The sequence below is a fragment of the Rhyacophila brunnea genome, unplaced genomic scaffold (genome assembly GCF_057557595.1).
Source record: "Rhyacophila brunnea isolate RB1 unplaced genomic scaffold, BYU_Rbru_1.0 scaffold_7, whole genome shotgun sequence".
NCBI lineage: Eukaryota > Metazoa > Arthropoda > Insecta > Trichoptera > Rhyacophilidae > Rhyacophila > Rhyacophila brunnea.
Genome location: NW_028233339.1, coordinates 41634417 through 41646770, shown reverse-complemented (window position 1 = coordinate 41646770; position 12354 = coordinate 41634417). Strand labels below are relative to the sequence as shown.

General features: G+C 37.4%; 1 protein-coding gene across 1 annotated transcript in view; it reads left to right on the top strand.

Moving 5' to 3' along the window:
- l(3)80Fj (lethal (3) 80Fj) overlaps positions 1–11063 on the top strand; it is a 28460-nt gene extending 17397 nt beyond the window's left edge. The window contains exons 21-31 of the mRNA XM_085958225.1: positions 135–458; positions 1032–1155; positions 1665–1901; positions 1987–2166; positions 2322–2611; positions 3253–3448; positions 3555–5125; positions 5428–5658; positions 6337–6999; positions 8230–8451; positions 10755–11063. Of these exons, the coding sequence (XP_085814351.1) occupies positions 135–458; positions 1032–1155; positions 1665–1901; positions 1987–2166; positions 2322–2611; positions 3253–3448; positions 3555–5125; positions 5428–5658; positions 6337–6999; positions 8230–8451; positions 10755–10883 (4167 nt within the window). The 3' untranslated portion in view covers positions 10884–11063. The remainder of the gene's footprint in view (positions 1–134; positions 459–1031; positions 1156–1664; positions 1902–1986; positions 2167–2321; positions 2612–3252; positions 3449–3554; positions 5126–5427; positions 5659–6336; positions 7000–8229; positions 8452–10754) is intronic.
- The last annotated feature ends 1291 nt before the right edge of the window (positions 11064–12354 follow it).

Sequence of the window (12354 nt, the reverse complement as noted above, 5' to 3'; positions counted from 1 at the left end):
CATATATATATTATGTAAGTATAAAGCAAAATGTCTCCTTTCATTTTCTTACTGCAAAACAAATCATTTAATCTATATAATATGATGTGCATGATGCGAAGAATCGTATATTTATAACTCGTATTTCATTTCAGGACACAGTGAGCGACCAACTGCCAGTGTTTGAAGAGTTTCTGGACAAGGCTCCCAAAACGGGAAGCTTCGATGTGGTCAGACAAGCTGTGGTAATTTTAGTTGGATCCCTAGCTCGACATCTTTCGCCCGAAGATCCCAGGATTAAGCCCATTACTTTAAGGCTTGTCGCGGCTCTGTCCACCCCCTCGCAACAGGTGCAAGAGGCAGTTAGCAATTGCCTGCCGCACTTGATAACATCGCCTGTGCTCCGCGATGAGTCTACTGTCATCGTTAATAAACTCATGCAGAAGCTGTTGAAGGCTGAGAAATATGGAGAGAGAAAGGTAATTCATAGGCTTTACTAAAACTAAGATACAGCATTCATAATCAAAACTTAATAAAACTGACGCTGAAAAATGATTGAAGCGGATTCTAAATGCTTCTATATTGAATTTACTATCATTGTATGCCACGAAACCAAATTTATAGATTAAATATCGAGTCATTGAACGAAACCTTCTAAATATAGCATAGAGAATCTGAAAATAGGGTTACTAAGACTAATGATTAAACTAGTTGCAAGTCTTTTCACATTACAGATTCATTTGTAGCAAACCTTACACCGTTACTGTCCACATACATCGAAGCTGCAATCATTTTACTAGATTCACTCAATTGTACTATTTATGAAATATATTCTTTTTAACACTATGAACAGACTGTGAGGCCCAATTTCAGTAGTGTAGTAGTAGAAGTGAAACAATCACATACACACCCAGGTGTATAGTGATCTCACCGGGAATTGGCGCCCCTGGATAAGAAGCCACACCTTACACGCTGGGCTAGATGCTAAATGCTGAAATGTGAATTTGTGTGAATATTTATTAATCTGTTTATGAACTATTTTTTTTTACTAGGGTGCTGCTTATGGTCTGGCTGGAGTCGTGAAAGGATTAGGAATCCTCGCTTTAAAACAACTCGACATAATGACCAGGCTCACGGAAGCCATTCAGGATAAAAAGAACTTCAAATGCCGTGAAGGTAAGAAACGACTCTTTTGCTAACACTTTAGAAATTTAAAGCGCTAATTTTACACACAGTATCCATTCAACCAGTATACTTCTAATCATATATGGATGCGAAACAAGGACCTTCTATAAAAGACAAGATCTAAAAACTTAATATGGTGTCCAGCGTGGTATGTAGATGTGCATGCTAGACATTATGCACATGGACAAAAAACTGAATAATTGGATTAAGTATGTCACTTAATAGAGTTTGCTGAAAACATCAAATGGAAAAGGGTTGTAATGAAAAGTTACAAACGCCGGACAAATCTAGTCGTCCAATGGTACTTAAGAAGTAGACGTAGAAGTGTACACTCGATAATAAAATAATTCAAAGTCAAAGAAGTATGCAGCAATGCAACGCACAGAATTGATGGTAAACGACTCAACTTAGAGAAGCTCTCATTCATTAGCTTAGCGGATACATCCAGGCTGATGATGCTAATGATGAATCCAATGTATTGATTATATATTTTATTCTAGGTGCCCTGTTTGCGTTTGAAATGTTGTGCACTAAACTGGGCAGACTGTTTGAGCCGTACATTGTGCACGTGTTGCCGCACCTTCTTCTCTGCTTCGGAGACTCCTCGCAGTACGTGAGAACCGCCACAGATGACACCGCCAAAGTGGTCATGAGTAAACTGTCCGCCCACGGAGTCAAACTCGTTTTGCCTTCGCTTCTGGCTGCTTTGGAAGATGACAGCTGGAGAACTAAAACAGGTATGAATTGAATGTTTCCTCTTATCATGAAAAATATTATAATAAAGTAGGAATCAATATTATTATGTTTTGCAATGTTTGACAGGATCTGTTGAACTTCTTGGTGCAATGGCGTACTGCGCTCCCAAACAGCTGTCATCTTGCCTCCCGAGCATTGTCCCCAAACTAATTGAAGTACTCAGCGATTCTCATATCAAAGTGCAAGAAGCCGGTGCTGAAGCTTTGAAAGTCATTGGTTCCGTTATCCGTAATCCTGAAATTCAAGGTTAGTACACAATCTCACTCGATTATAATTATTGTTTACTCGGAACTATACCTACGCTAAATATAGAGATGTAATGTGATTCTCTGAGTTTGTAAATTCTGTTTTCACAAAATTAACCTTATGTTGCCATTAGCTAATTGAATTGAATATTGCAGCTATTGTGCCTCCGCTGTTAGAAGCCCTACAGGATCCTTCGAACAAGACATCGGCTTGTCTGCAGACATTGTTGGACACCCAGTTTGTCCATTTCATCGATGCTCCGTCTCTAGCGTTAATAATGCCTGTGGTGCAGAGAGCTTTCATGGATCGCTCAACGGAGACTAGGAAAATGGCCGCCCAGATCATTGGAAACATGTACTCGTTGACAGATCAGAAAGATCTCATGCCTTATCTGCCTAACATTATTCCTGGTCTCAAACAGTCTCTCTTGGATCCTGTACCAGAGGTATGTAATTGACACACCTGATTTTATCGGATTACTGGAATGTATGGAAAATCAGAAAATAAAAATCTTGTGAATGTAATCTCCTATCCAAATTTGAATTTTAAAAATCAGTCATGTTTTATGGGTAGTTAGCTAATAAAAATGACCACATTTTAATTTGAAATTCCAATTTGATGGAAAAAGAAACTATCGTTAACCCTTAATTGCATGGTGTTTGTTGCCTTTCAGCAACTAACTATTATTCTTTATGTGTGAATGTAATTTTATTTATAAAATTGTAGTTCTCTTCAGTGGAACAAGTGTGCTGATGAAATAGTTATAGTTTTTATCCACAGGTGCCACTATTAATATACAATAATATTAAATGAGATCGATAAGAAAAGTAATACATAATAAGTAGGTACATTAAAGGGTGAAAACCTACCATTAAGTCATTATTGATCACAAATAGATATTGAATTGTGAACATTTATCACTAGTTATTTGAAATAGACATTTCATAATATGAGATAATTATTATCAATTATTCACCTTCCAATCTATACAATATTATAATATATCATTTATTTGTATTTTTCTTGCATAAAAATCATGACTACTTATAATTTTGACAGATTTAATTTAACTTGAAACTTATGTAGGTCCGAAGTGTTTCATCTCGAGCCTTGGGAGCAATGGTGAGGGGAATGGGTGAAGCCAGTTTCGAAGATCTCTTGCCGTGGCTTATGCAGACTCTCACTTCTGAAAGTAGCAGTGTCGATAGATCGGGTGCCGCTCAAGGTCTTTCTGAAGTCGTCGCTGGATTGGGTGTTGAAAAACTTCACAAATTGATGCCAGGTATTTATTCATTTGACGGATGCTAGTTGTAAAACACTTATAGTTTCATATACTATACGTACGGAAATATGACACCCTCATTAATCCCTTTTTATTTTATTCGCAGACATCATTGCCACATCAGAGAGAACAGACATCGCCCCGCATGTTAAAGACGGCTACATAATGATGTTCATCTACATGCCGGGAGCATTCACTACCGAGTTCACTCCTTACATCGGCCAGATCATCAACCCCATTCTTAAAGCCTTAGCTGATGAAAACGAGTACGTGAGAGACACCGCTCTGAAAGCCGGTCAGAGAATCGTGAACCTGTATGCCGATTCCGCCATTATGTTGTTACTCCCGGAGTTAGAGAAAGGCCTGTTCGATGACGATTGGCGAATCCGGTACAGCTCCGTTCAGCTACTGGGAGATTTACTCTACCGAATCTCCGGAGTCTCAGGAAAGATGAGCACAGAAACGGCGTCCGAAGATGATAACTTCGGTACAGAACAGTCACATTCGGCTATCATGACAGCTCTGGGACAGGAGAGAAGAAACAGAGTGCTCGCTGGATTGTACATGGGTCGCAGTGATGTCGCACTCATGGTTCGACAGGCCGCTCTCCACGTTTGGAAAGTGGTCGTCACTAATACTCCTCGAACCCTACGAGAAATCTTGCCTACTCTATTTGGTCTTCTGCTCGGATGTTTGGCTTCCACGAGCTTCGACAAGAGGCAGGTGGCCGCCAGAACTTTAGGTGATCTAGTCCGAAAATTAGGCGAGCGGGTCTTGCCTGAGATTATTCCCATCCTAGAGAGAGGCTTGCAATCTGACAGGGCGGATCAGAGACAGGGAGTTTGCATCGGTTTGAGCGAAATCATGGCGTCCACTTCTAAAGAAATGGTTTTGACATTTGTAAACAGTCTCGTTCCGACGGTGAGAAGGGCTCTGTGTGATCCATTGCCAGAAGTAAGATGCGCGGCTGCCAAAACTTTCGACAGTCTCCACGCAACTGTTGGGGTACGAGCCCTCGATGATATCTTACCTGCTATGTTAGAAGGCTTGAACGATCCCGATCCGGACGTGGCCGAAGCAACTTTGGATGGCCTCCGACAAGTGATGGCCATCAAGTCCCGAGTCGTTTTACCTTACCTCGTGCCACAACTCTCCGCCCCACCGGTCAACACGAAAGCTCTTTCCATCCTAGCGTCGGTGGCGGGTGATGCTTTAACCAAATACTTGCACAGAATACTGCCGGCACTTCTCAACGCTCTGTGTGACGCTCAGGGAACTCCGGCGGAAGCCCGCGAATTGGAATACTGCCGAGGAGTCGTTTTGTCTGTCAACGATGAGGCAGGCGTCAGAGCAGTGATGGATGCCCTCCTAGAAGGATCACGATCGCCGGCTGCTCCACAGCGTCGGGCCGCGGCCACTCTGCTCGCTGCTTTCTGCTCTCACTCCCGCGCCGACTATTCTCATTACGTGCCGCAACTGCTTCGTGGTCTCATTCATCTATTCGCCGATACGGACAGTGAAGCATTGCAGATGGCCTGGGAGGCTCTGCAAGCCGTCACCAAGAGTATGGACGCCGAGCAACAGATTCAACATGTTTCTGACGTACGACAGGCTGTCAGATTTGCCGTTAGTGACTTGAAGGGAGCTGAACTGTTGCCCGGTTTCTGCTTACCTAAGGTAATTATTCCATCCTATTAACAGTTAATAATAATTGGTTGGTAATGTCTTTAACTCAGCGGTTTTCAAACTTGCCCATTTCACAGCGCTCTTACTGTATTAAGATTTAATCGCCACACCTTCGGAGAGTCGATGAGTGAGGATCTCAAACTAGATTGAATTACTTTTTATGTTTCTTATTATCTACATACATTTGTTTTTTTTAGCTTTGAATATTTTGGTTCAACATCAATTCCATTATAAGTTATTTTTACATACATCATTTATGTAATAACTATAATCATTTAATTGAATCTTTACAGGGAATCACTCCAATTCTACCACTGTTCCGTGAGTCGATACTTAATGGACTTCCTGAAGAGAAGGAAGCAGCTGCACTCATGTTGGGAGAAGTCATTCGACTCACTTCAGCCTCTGCCCTGCAGCCGTCAGTGGTTCACATCACCGGACCGCTCATTCGAATTCTGGGAGACCGTTTCAACGCTAATGTTAAAGCCGCCGTCCTGGAGACCCTAGCCTTACTTCTAGCCAAGGTATGGACAATTTATTATTGTTATCTCTGTACGTACATTATTTTTTAATCTTATTTGGTCCTTGGACATTAATCTGTATTAAAAACCAATAATTCAGGCTTTGCTTCTTTTGTAATACTATGTATTAAAAGGTTTTTTCCGACCATGTCCGATCCTAATAGGATCATATGGACCTCCACAGAGTGGAGGTTTGTATTGACAGATTTTGTTTTTACGAGAAATGGATGTCAGCCACTTGCTCAACCTATTAGGTCCATACTCTGACTCATACACAAATTGAAAAACAATATGTGTACTTGCCAGACCCAGGATTCGTTGTGGGTCCCAGGTTCGAATTAAAAAGTTTCTGTATACATATTGAAGAGTTGAAAACAGGAAGCATGAAATGAAGCCCCTAAAACGATTTTAGGTAGTTTTGAGAAAAATGAGAAAAACTCATCCATTAAATCTGTGAACTTTATGTATTTATTTTTTAATTTGTTACAGTATTTTGGCTTTCCATTTTAGTGGTATTTGAAACTAGGTATTTCAAAAAATGTAGTCAGTAATTATTAGGCTCATATTATATCTTTCATAACTGACTACAAATTAGGAATATGTAATATCTATGTATATAAATATTTGGTTATCATAACCAATGAAATAATCGATCCTTCTAATAATGGATTCTTTTTTTAGGTTGGCGTAATGCTGAAACAATTCCTGCCGCAACTTCAGACGACATTCTTAAAAGCTCTCAACGATCCAAAGAGGCAAGTCCGCATCAAAGCCGGATACGCCCTCAGTCAATTAGTCGTCATTCACACCCGAGCCGATCCACTCTTCGTAGAAATGCACAACGGTATCAAAAACTCCGATAACAAAGCCGTTATGGAAACAATGCTACAAGCCCTCAGAAGTATTATTACCGGAGGTGGCGAGAAAATGTCAGAGAGTTTAGCACTCAGCGTTTTAAGTACACTCACCACGACAGCGCTTCTAGGAAATCCTGAAGACCCGCCTCGGGCTGCTGTAGGAGGCTGCTTAGGAGCTCTCCTTCACTGCCTTCCGACAGCATCGAGAGATACCACTCTGTCAACGCAAATCCTCAGTGAAGATGCGTCGGATTGGGCTCTCCGTCACGGTAGATCATGTGCGCTGTTTGTTGCCCTCAAAGAGCACCCTGACACGGTGTTTGTGGCCCCCAACGAAGAGAAGATTTGCAAAGTTCTGTTAGGATATCTCACCAGTGATAAAGTGCCAATAGTGTGCAATGGTATTAGAGGAATTGGTTATTTAGTGAGGTATCTTCAATGCAATAGGCTGCCCATACCGCAGAACATCATAGTGCCGTTCGTCAGAGTAAGTTATTTCAATTTAAAAATAGCGTGTTTACCCATACATATATCGCTTAGGTTCTAATGCATAGTAACACTATTACTTATTTAAATAAATGGACATTTATTTATGTGTTTCTTAGCCAAATAGCCTGCTCATTAATAATATCTGTAACTGCAACTAAATTTTATTTCCCGAGCATATTAAGTATTTATTGTAAGTCGATAAGTATGTTGGTAAAATAATATCTTTCAATAAATTTAAGTCATACTCGTAAGTTTTTGAAAGCTTGACTTATTATTGGTTGCAGCATGTCAAGAATAAAAGGCTTTCGTAAACGAGCTTGCTCATAGACGAGCCTGTTCATGCAATTTCATTCTCAGCTAAATTGGAAGATGGGTTATTGTAAATCGCTTTTTTTTACACATAAAATGAATTTGTATGCAGTTTTTAAGGTTGCTTATTGCAAATTTGTGTTCATGTTTTACACTGCTAATATGTTGTCCTGATATAAATCAACATTAAAAAAGTGTTTGAAAGTTGGTCCACCTGAATTTTTGAACTAGAACCGGGGTTCTGAACTTCTGGTAATTTTTTCATTGGACAGGGCCATTCAATAATATACGGGTCCACATTTCCGAATTCATTAAAATTATGTCTCTAACTACAATAATTATCCGGACTAATGGGTTATAAAGGAAAAAATAATAAATCTATTTTACTTCCATGACAATTTAAACAACAAATTTTGAAAAATTCAATTTTTTACTGATTATAATAGTAATTATAAATTATATATGATCAGAAATAAATTTGGATAACCAAAGTTCTAGTGTATTATGAGAAACAGATTTATTAGAATTAGCATTGATGTTGTATCTCCAGTTTTGATGTTTTGAAGAAATCTAACCAAATCAATTGAAAATTTAATTATATGGAAAATAAACAAATGTTCTCAACTATAACAGTACCCATAACATAGCTTGTTACTTCGCGAACAAGAATATCATTGTCGCTTTTCCTCCACTGATTATTCGTCATAACATTTATGGATCTAAAAAATAGGTTACTTTATAGATGCTTTCATAGTGAACGAGAGACATAACATACGTTCGAAGCAACGTACAATACTATAATAATTATAATAAAGGCTGTGATGCATAATCAATTAATTTCAAAAATATTGATATTTAATAATATCTGCTGTGTTTTTTTGTAAGTATGACTGAATATATAATGTTTTTTTTACTCCAGATGATGAATCATGCAGACAATGATGTGAAGCAACTTTTAGCTAGAGTTTGTACAATGCTCGGGAGATGCGTGCCCGCCGAGAACATGGCGCCGGAATTATTAAAACTTTTATTACCGACATTAGTTAATGGCACCAAGGAAAAGAACGGATACGTCAAAGCCAACTCAGAAATTGCCCTAGTCACCGTTTTAAGGCTACGACACGGCGATGAAGTTCATCAGGTAAATATGATCAATCAGTTCTTACAATAAAATAACACAATGGTTCCTCAATGTAATCACTTTTTGAAAGATTAAGGAATCATAAATCCTATTTACACTGGCACATCCACAAACTATGGCCCGCGAGGCAATTATATAATATAATTATTATATTCTATATAACACTACAACAGGTCCTGCGCATCTATTTTATACTGAAGACTGCTTTCGGCCACTATCTAGGGTAGGTTTGTATCGAAGTATTAGCACTTATTGTAACTATGTAACTTATTGTACTTAGTGCTACGTTTTAACAGCACGTCTCTTAGCTATGCTAAATTTTAGAGTGAGATAGACAGTTTTGACTGTTTAGACGGCTAACTTATTGTAATTGTTACAATAAGTGCTAATACTTCGATACAAACCTAACCTGGATAGCTGCCATAACGGCGGAAAGCAGTCTTGTGTATAGAATAGATGCGCTGGGGCCTAATGACAGTAAAACCCCGTTAATTTGAAATCGATAGAACTAAAAATCGAAAAAAAAATTCGAATTGGTATTAAAACAGTAAAAGTTTTTTTTTTGTTGCAATTTTGTATCGTTGTTTCCATTTGCAATACAATTTCTTTCAGATTAATATCAGTGATTCTGTCAGTCAGTCAGCTATTCATTCATCAAAATTTTAGGAAATCGCTATAAATAGACTAATCTGATTTTAATATTTCTTCTTTTTTAATATACCAATAGATTCAGCGGGTAATAGACAAATTAAAAAACCTGAATAGATAACTCAAACAATTTACATACAGTATAACCTCGTTTTTACGTGCCCGGAATTCACGTTTTCCCGGCAATTAATTGCGTGTAATTTTTTCAGTCCCGATGTATTTTAGTACATTTAATACCCGCATTTATGTTTTTCTTTCCCGCGATTTACGTCGGAAATATTCAAAATATGCGCGAGTTACACGCGCCTCTGAAGAACTGTCTGATGAAGAAGAGGTTGATATTCCAACAAAAGAAGAAGCAATGAGGTTCACCGAGGGTTTAAAAACCTACTTTACAAACTTTGCTGATATTCAAGATGACACTTTTAAATGTTTTTCAAAAGTCTTGAAAGAGAATTACATAACAAAAAAACAAAAATGCAACAAACTAACATACATGATTTTTTCAATAAAAATTTAAATTGTTAATAATACGTAATAATATTAACCCTTTGGCTGCTACGATGTTGTGCAAAATCCGGTCGAGGATTGCTACCTATAATTGTCGATAAATTAAAGTATTGGATTATTTTTAGACACCTTACCACTCTAATTGATTCTGCGAAATCGGAATATTATGAAAACACGTTTCGTAATTAATTTATCGTTTTGAATAGATAACGAGGCAAGTAATTGACATATCTCTTTCTCGCTCTATCATACGGGCGATCGCGAGAGCGAGCAAAATGCACGATCCGCGCACAGAGTTTTGATTTTTATCAGTTATTGGAAACAATCGGTTCCGGCTGAAAAGAATAATTTTGCATGGTGGCCTCGTTAAAAGATCGCGTACAATATGCGTGATTTGTGAAAAAGGTCTTCATGGTGTTTGTTTATTGGAACATTTAAAATATATAATAATATAAAGCAAATGATTTAATTTTTATATATAGTTTTTATATAGCACAAATCCACTCTACTTTAAACACTGAGTTGAGTAAAAGTCTTTCCCATTATTTCAAATGCATAAAATAAAATGAAATAAAACATTGTCCTTCCACCAAGAATTTGACTGTAAACAAATTTTTATATGATAAACTGAAATTTGTATTTGGAATTGTTTTTATTGTTAAAAGGGTGATGCCATGAAAAAAAATACAATAGGTATAAGTTCTAAACCTACCCAGTCTCAACACATATATGAATCGGGTTATATTACACAACAATAAAACTAAATGGATAAACATTGTTTCGTACCACTGGTGTTCCCAGTATGTTCCCAAATTAACTTAACATTTCAGGCAACAAAAACAAAACGACGATCGTTGTTATTCTGGCCATTATCAAAAACAACGATATATCGTTGGGTAGCATTCTAAGGGTTAATAAAACGTTATTTTTTTAGAAACATAAAATTTTAATGTTCTTTTTTCAATACCCCCCTTTTACATTTTCCCTCCAATTAGGTTTTTTTTTTTCAGTCCCTTAAAAAACGTAAAATAGGGGTTATACTGTATATTATAGTAACTTAATATTTCATAAAACATCCCTTCAAAGTATACATTTAGAATTTGAACTGTTATTAATAAAATTATAAATGATTGTTTACTTTACAGCGGTGTCTTCAATTACTAGAAGTGGGAGCATGCGAATCGTTAAACGACGTCATCAGCAAAGTCCTGAAGAAGACTCTCACCCAACCAGAAGGAAAGGATGAAGAATTGGATTCCACGATTATCACGTGATTCTCGAGAGTTATAATGTATACGATCATAATGTTCACATCATCATACTACTATTACTACAGTGACACAATTTATTTAGTGATAAGTGACTGTCTATTTTTTGTTAAACATCTTGTCGAGTCAACTACAAAAAAATATTTGTGACATGACGAATAAAAAATGAATATCGACTATTTAAAATATTGTTTATTACTTTCCTTCTTCTTTATCCTAGGGTACTGTATCTTTCTTCATTACTGCTTTGTTGGGCTGCGACAGGACACCGCAATGGCTGGAGCAATTGGTAATGTGTTGAGGTAGGCTCTAAAGCACAGGTTCTCAAACTTATTTCGACCACCGCCCACTTTGAGATTTAAAACTGCTCTACAGGAGAGTCAAAAATCAGTATAATTTCGTCACTGTTCTGGCAGAAGACACTAATTCGAAAAAATTACATATTGAGTTAATTATACCATAATGTTCCTTATTTCAAACTTTTCCGTCTGGAAACCTTCGTAAGGTGATACATCAGTGAAACGGCAAATAATTTTCAACTATAGGCGCGACGAAATTTTGGACTCGCTGCCATTCGGAGAGAGAACGTCGAGATGGAAACACGTCAATTTGTTTCGTGATGGCGACGGGTGTATTAATTCTTAAATCGTGTAAAGATGACTAAAAACGTTACCCATTTACTTTAAAAAGAAAACATGTCAATGAATATATTATTATTGTTACTGTTAGAACAATAAACAGAACATTAAATGGACACATGTTGGATTTATATGACAAATTATATTTCGTTTGACATGCGTCATTTGCACCCGCGACCCACAATCTGTGCATCGCCTAGTCACGATCTTTTTAGACCGTGCCTCAACTGAGGTATAGCCTTAATAAATAAAAAGTCTTTATTTTAAAGTCATCCTTTTTACGATTACTTAATAAACTCACATGATAGACCATTTCAAACATTTTAACAACTTCAAAGTCAAATTACTCAAAACTAGTATTCTCCAGTTAGTGTGTTCTGCCAGAACAGAGACGATTTTATCAATAATATATTTAAATAAAATAAAACAGAATATTACAAATAGAAGAAGAAACATAAAATTTTGAAAAAATACTCAAAATGTCATTAGAACTGGAGCCGGATCAGCTAAATGAGATAAACAAACGAAAAAGAGACTTCATAAAATATTGACCTTAATTTTGTCATGCAACTAAAATGAATTCTGTTATTAGGCACAACACAATTATTCCTTTCATCATACCTACTTATTTCGGCTCTTGTGATTTACAATCTTTATCGCCGTCTATACGCAGTAAGCACTCATGTTTTTTTTTTACGACATACAATACAATACATTAGTAAGTAAATGGTGGTGTCAGTGACGTCCCGTGGGGGTAGGCAGATTGAGCGTCGCTTGGGGGCGGCAGTTACCTGAAGGGCGGCAAATCGAGGAGAATCATTATTTATATAGCAACAGCT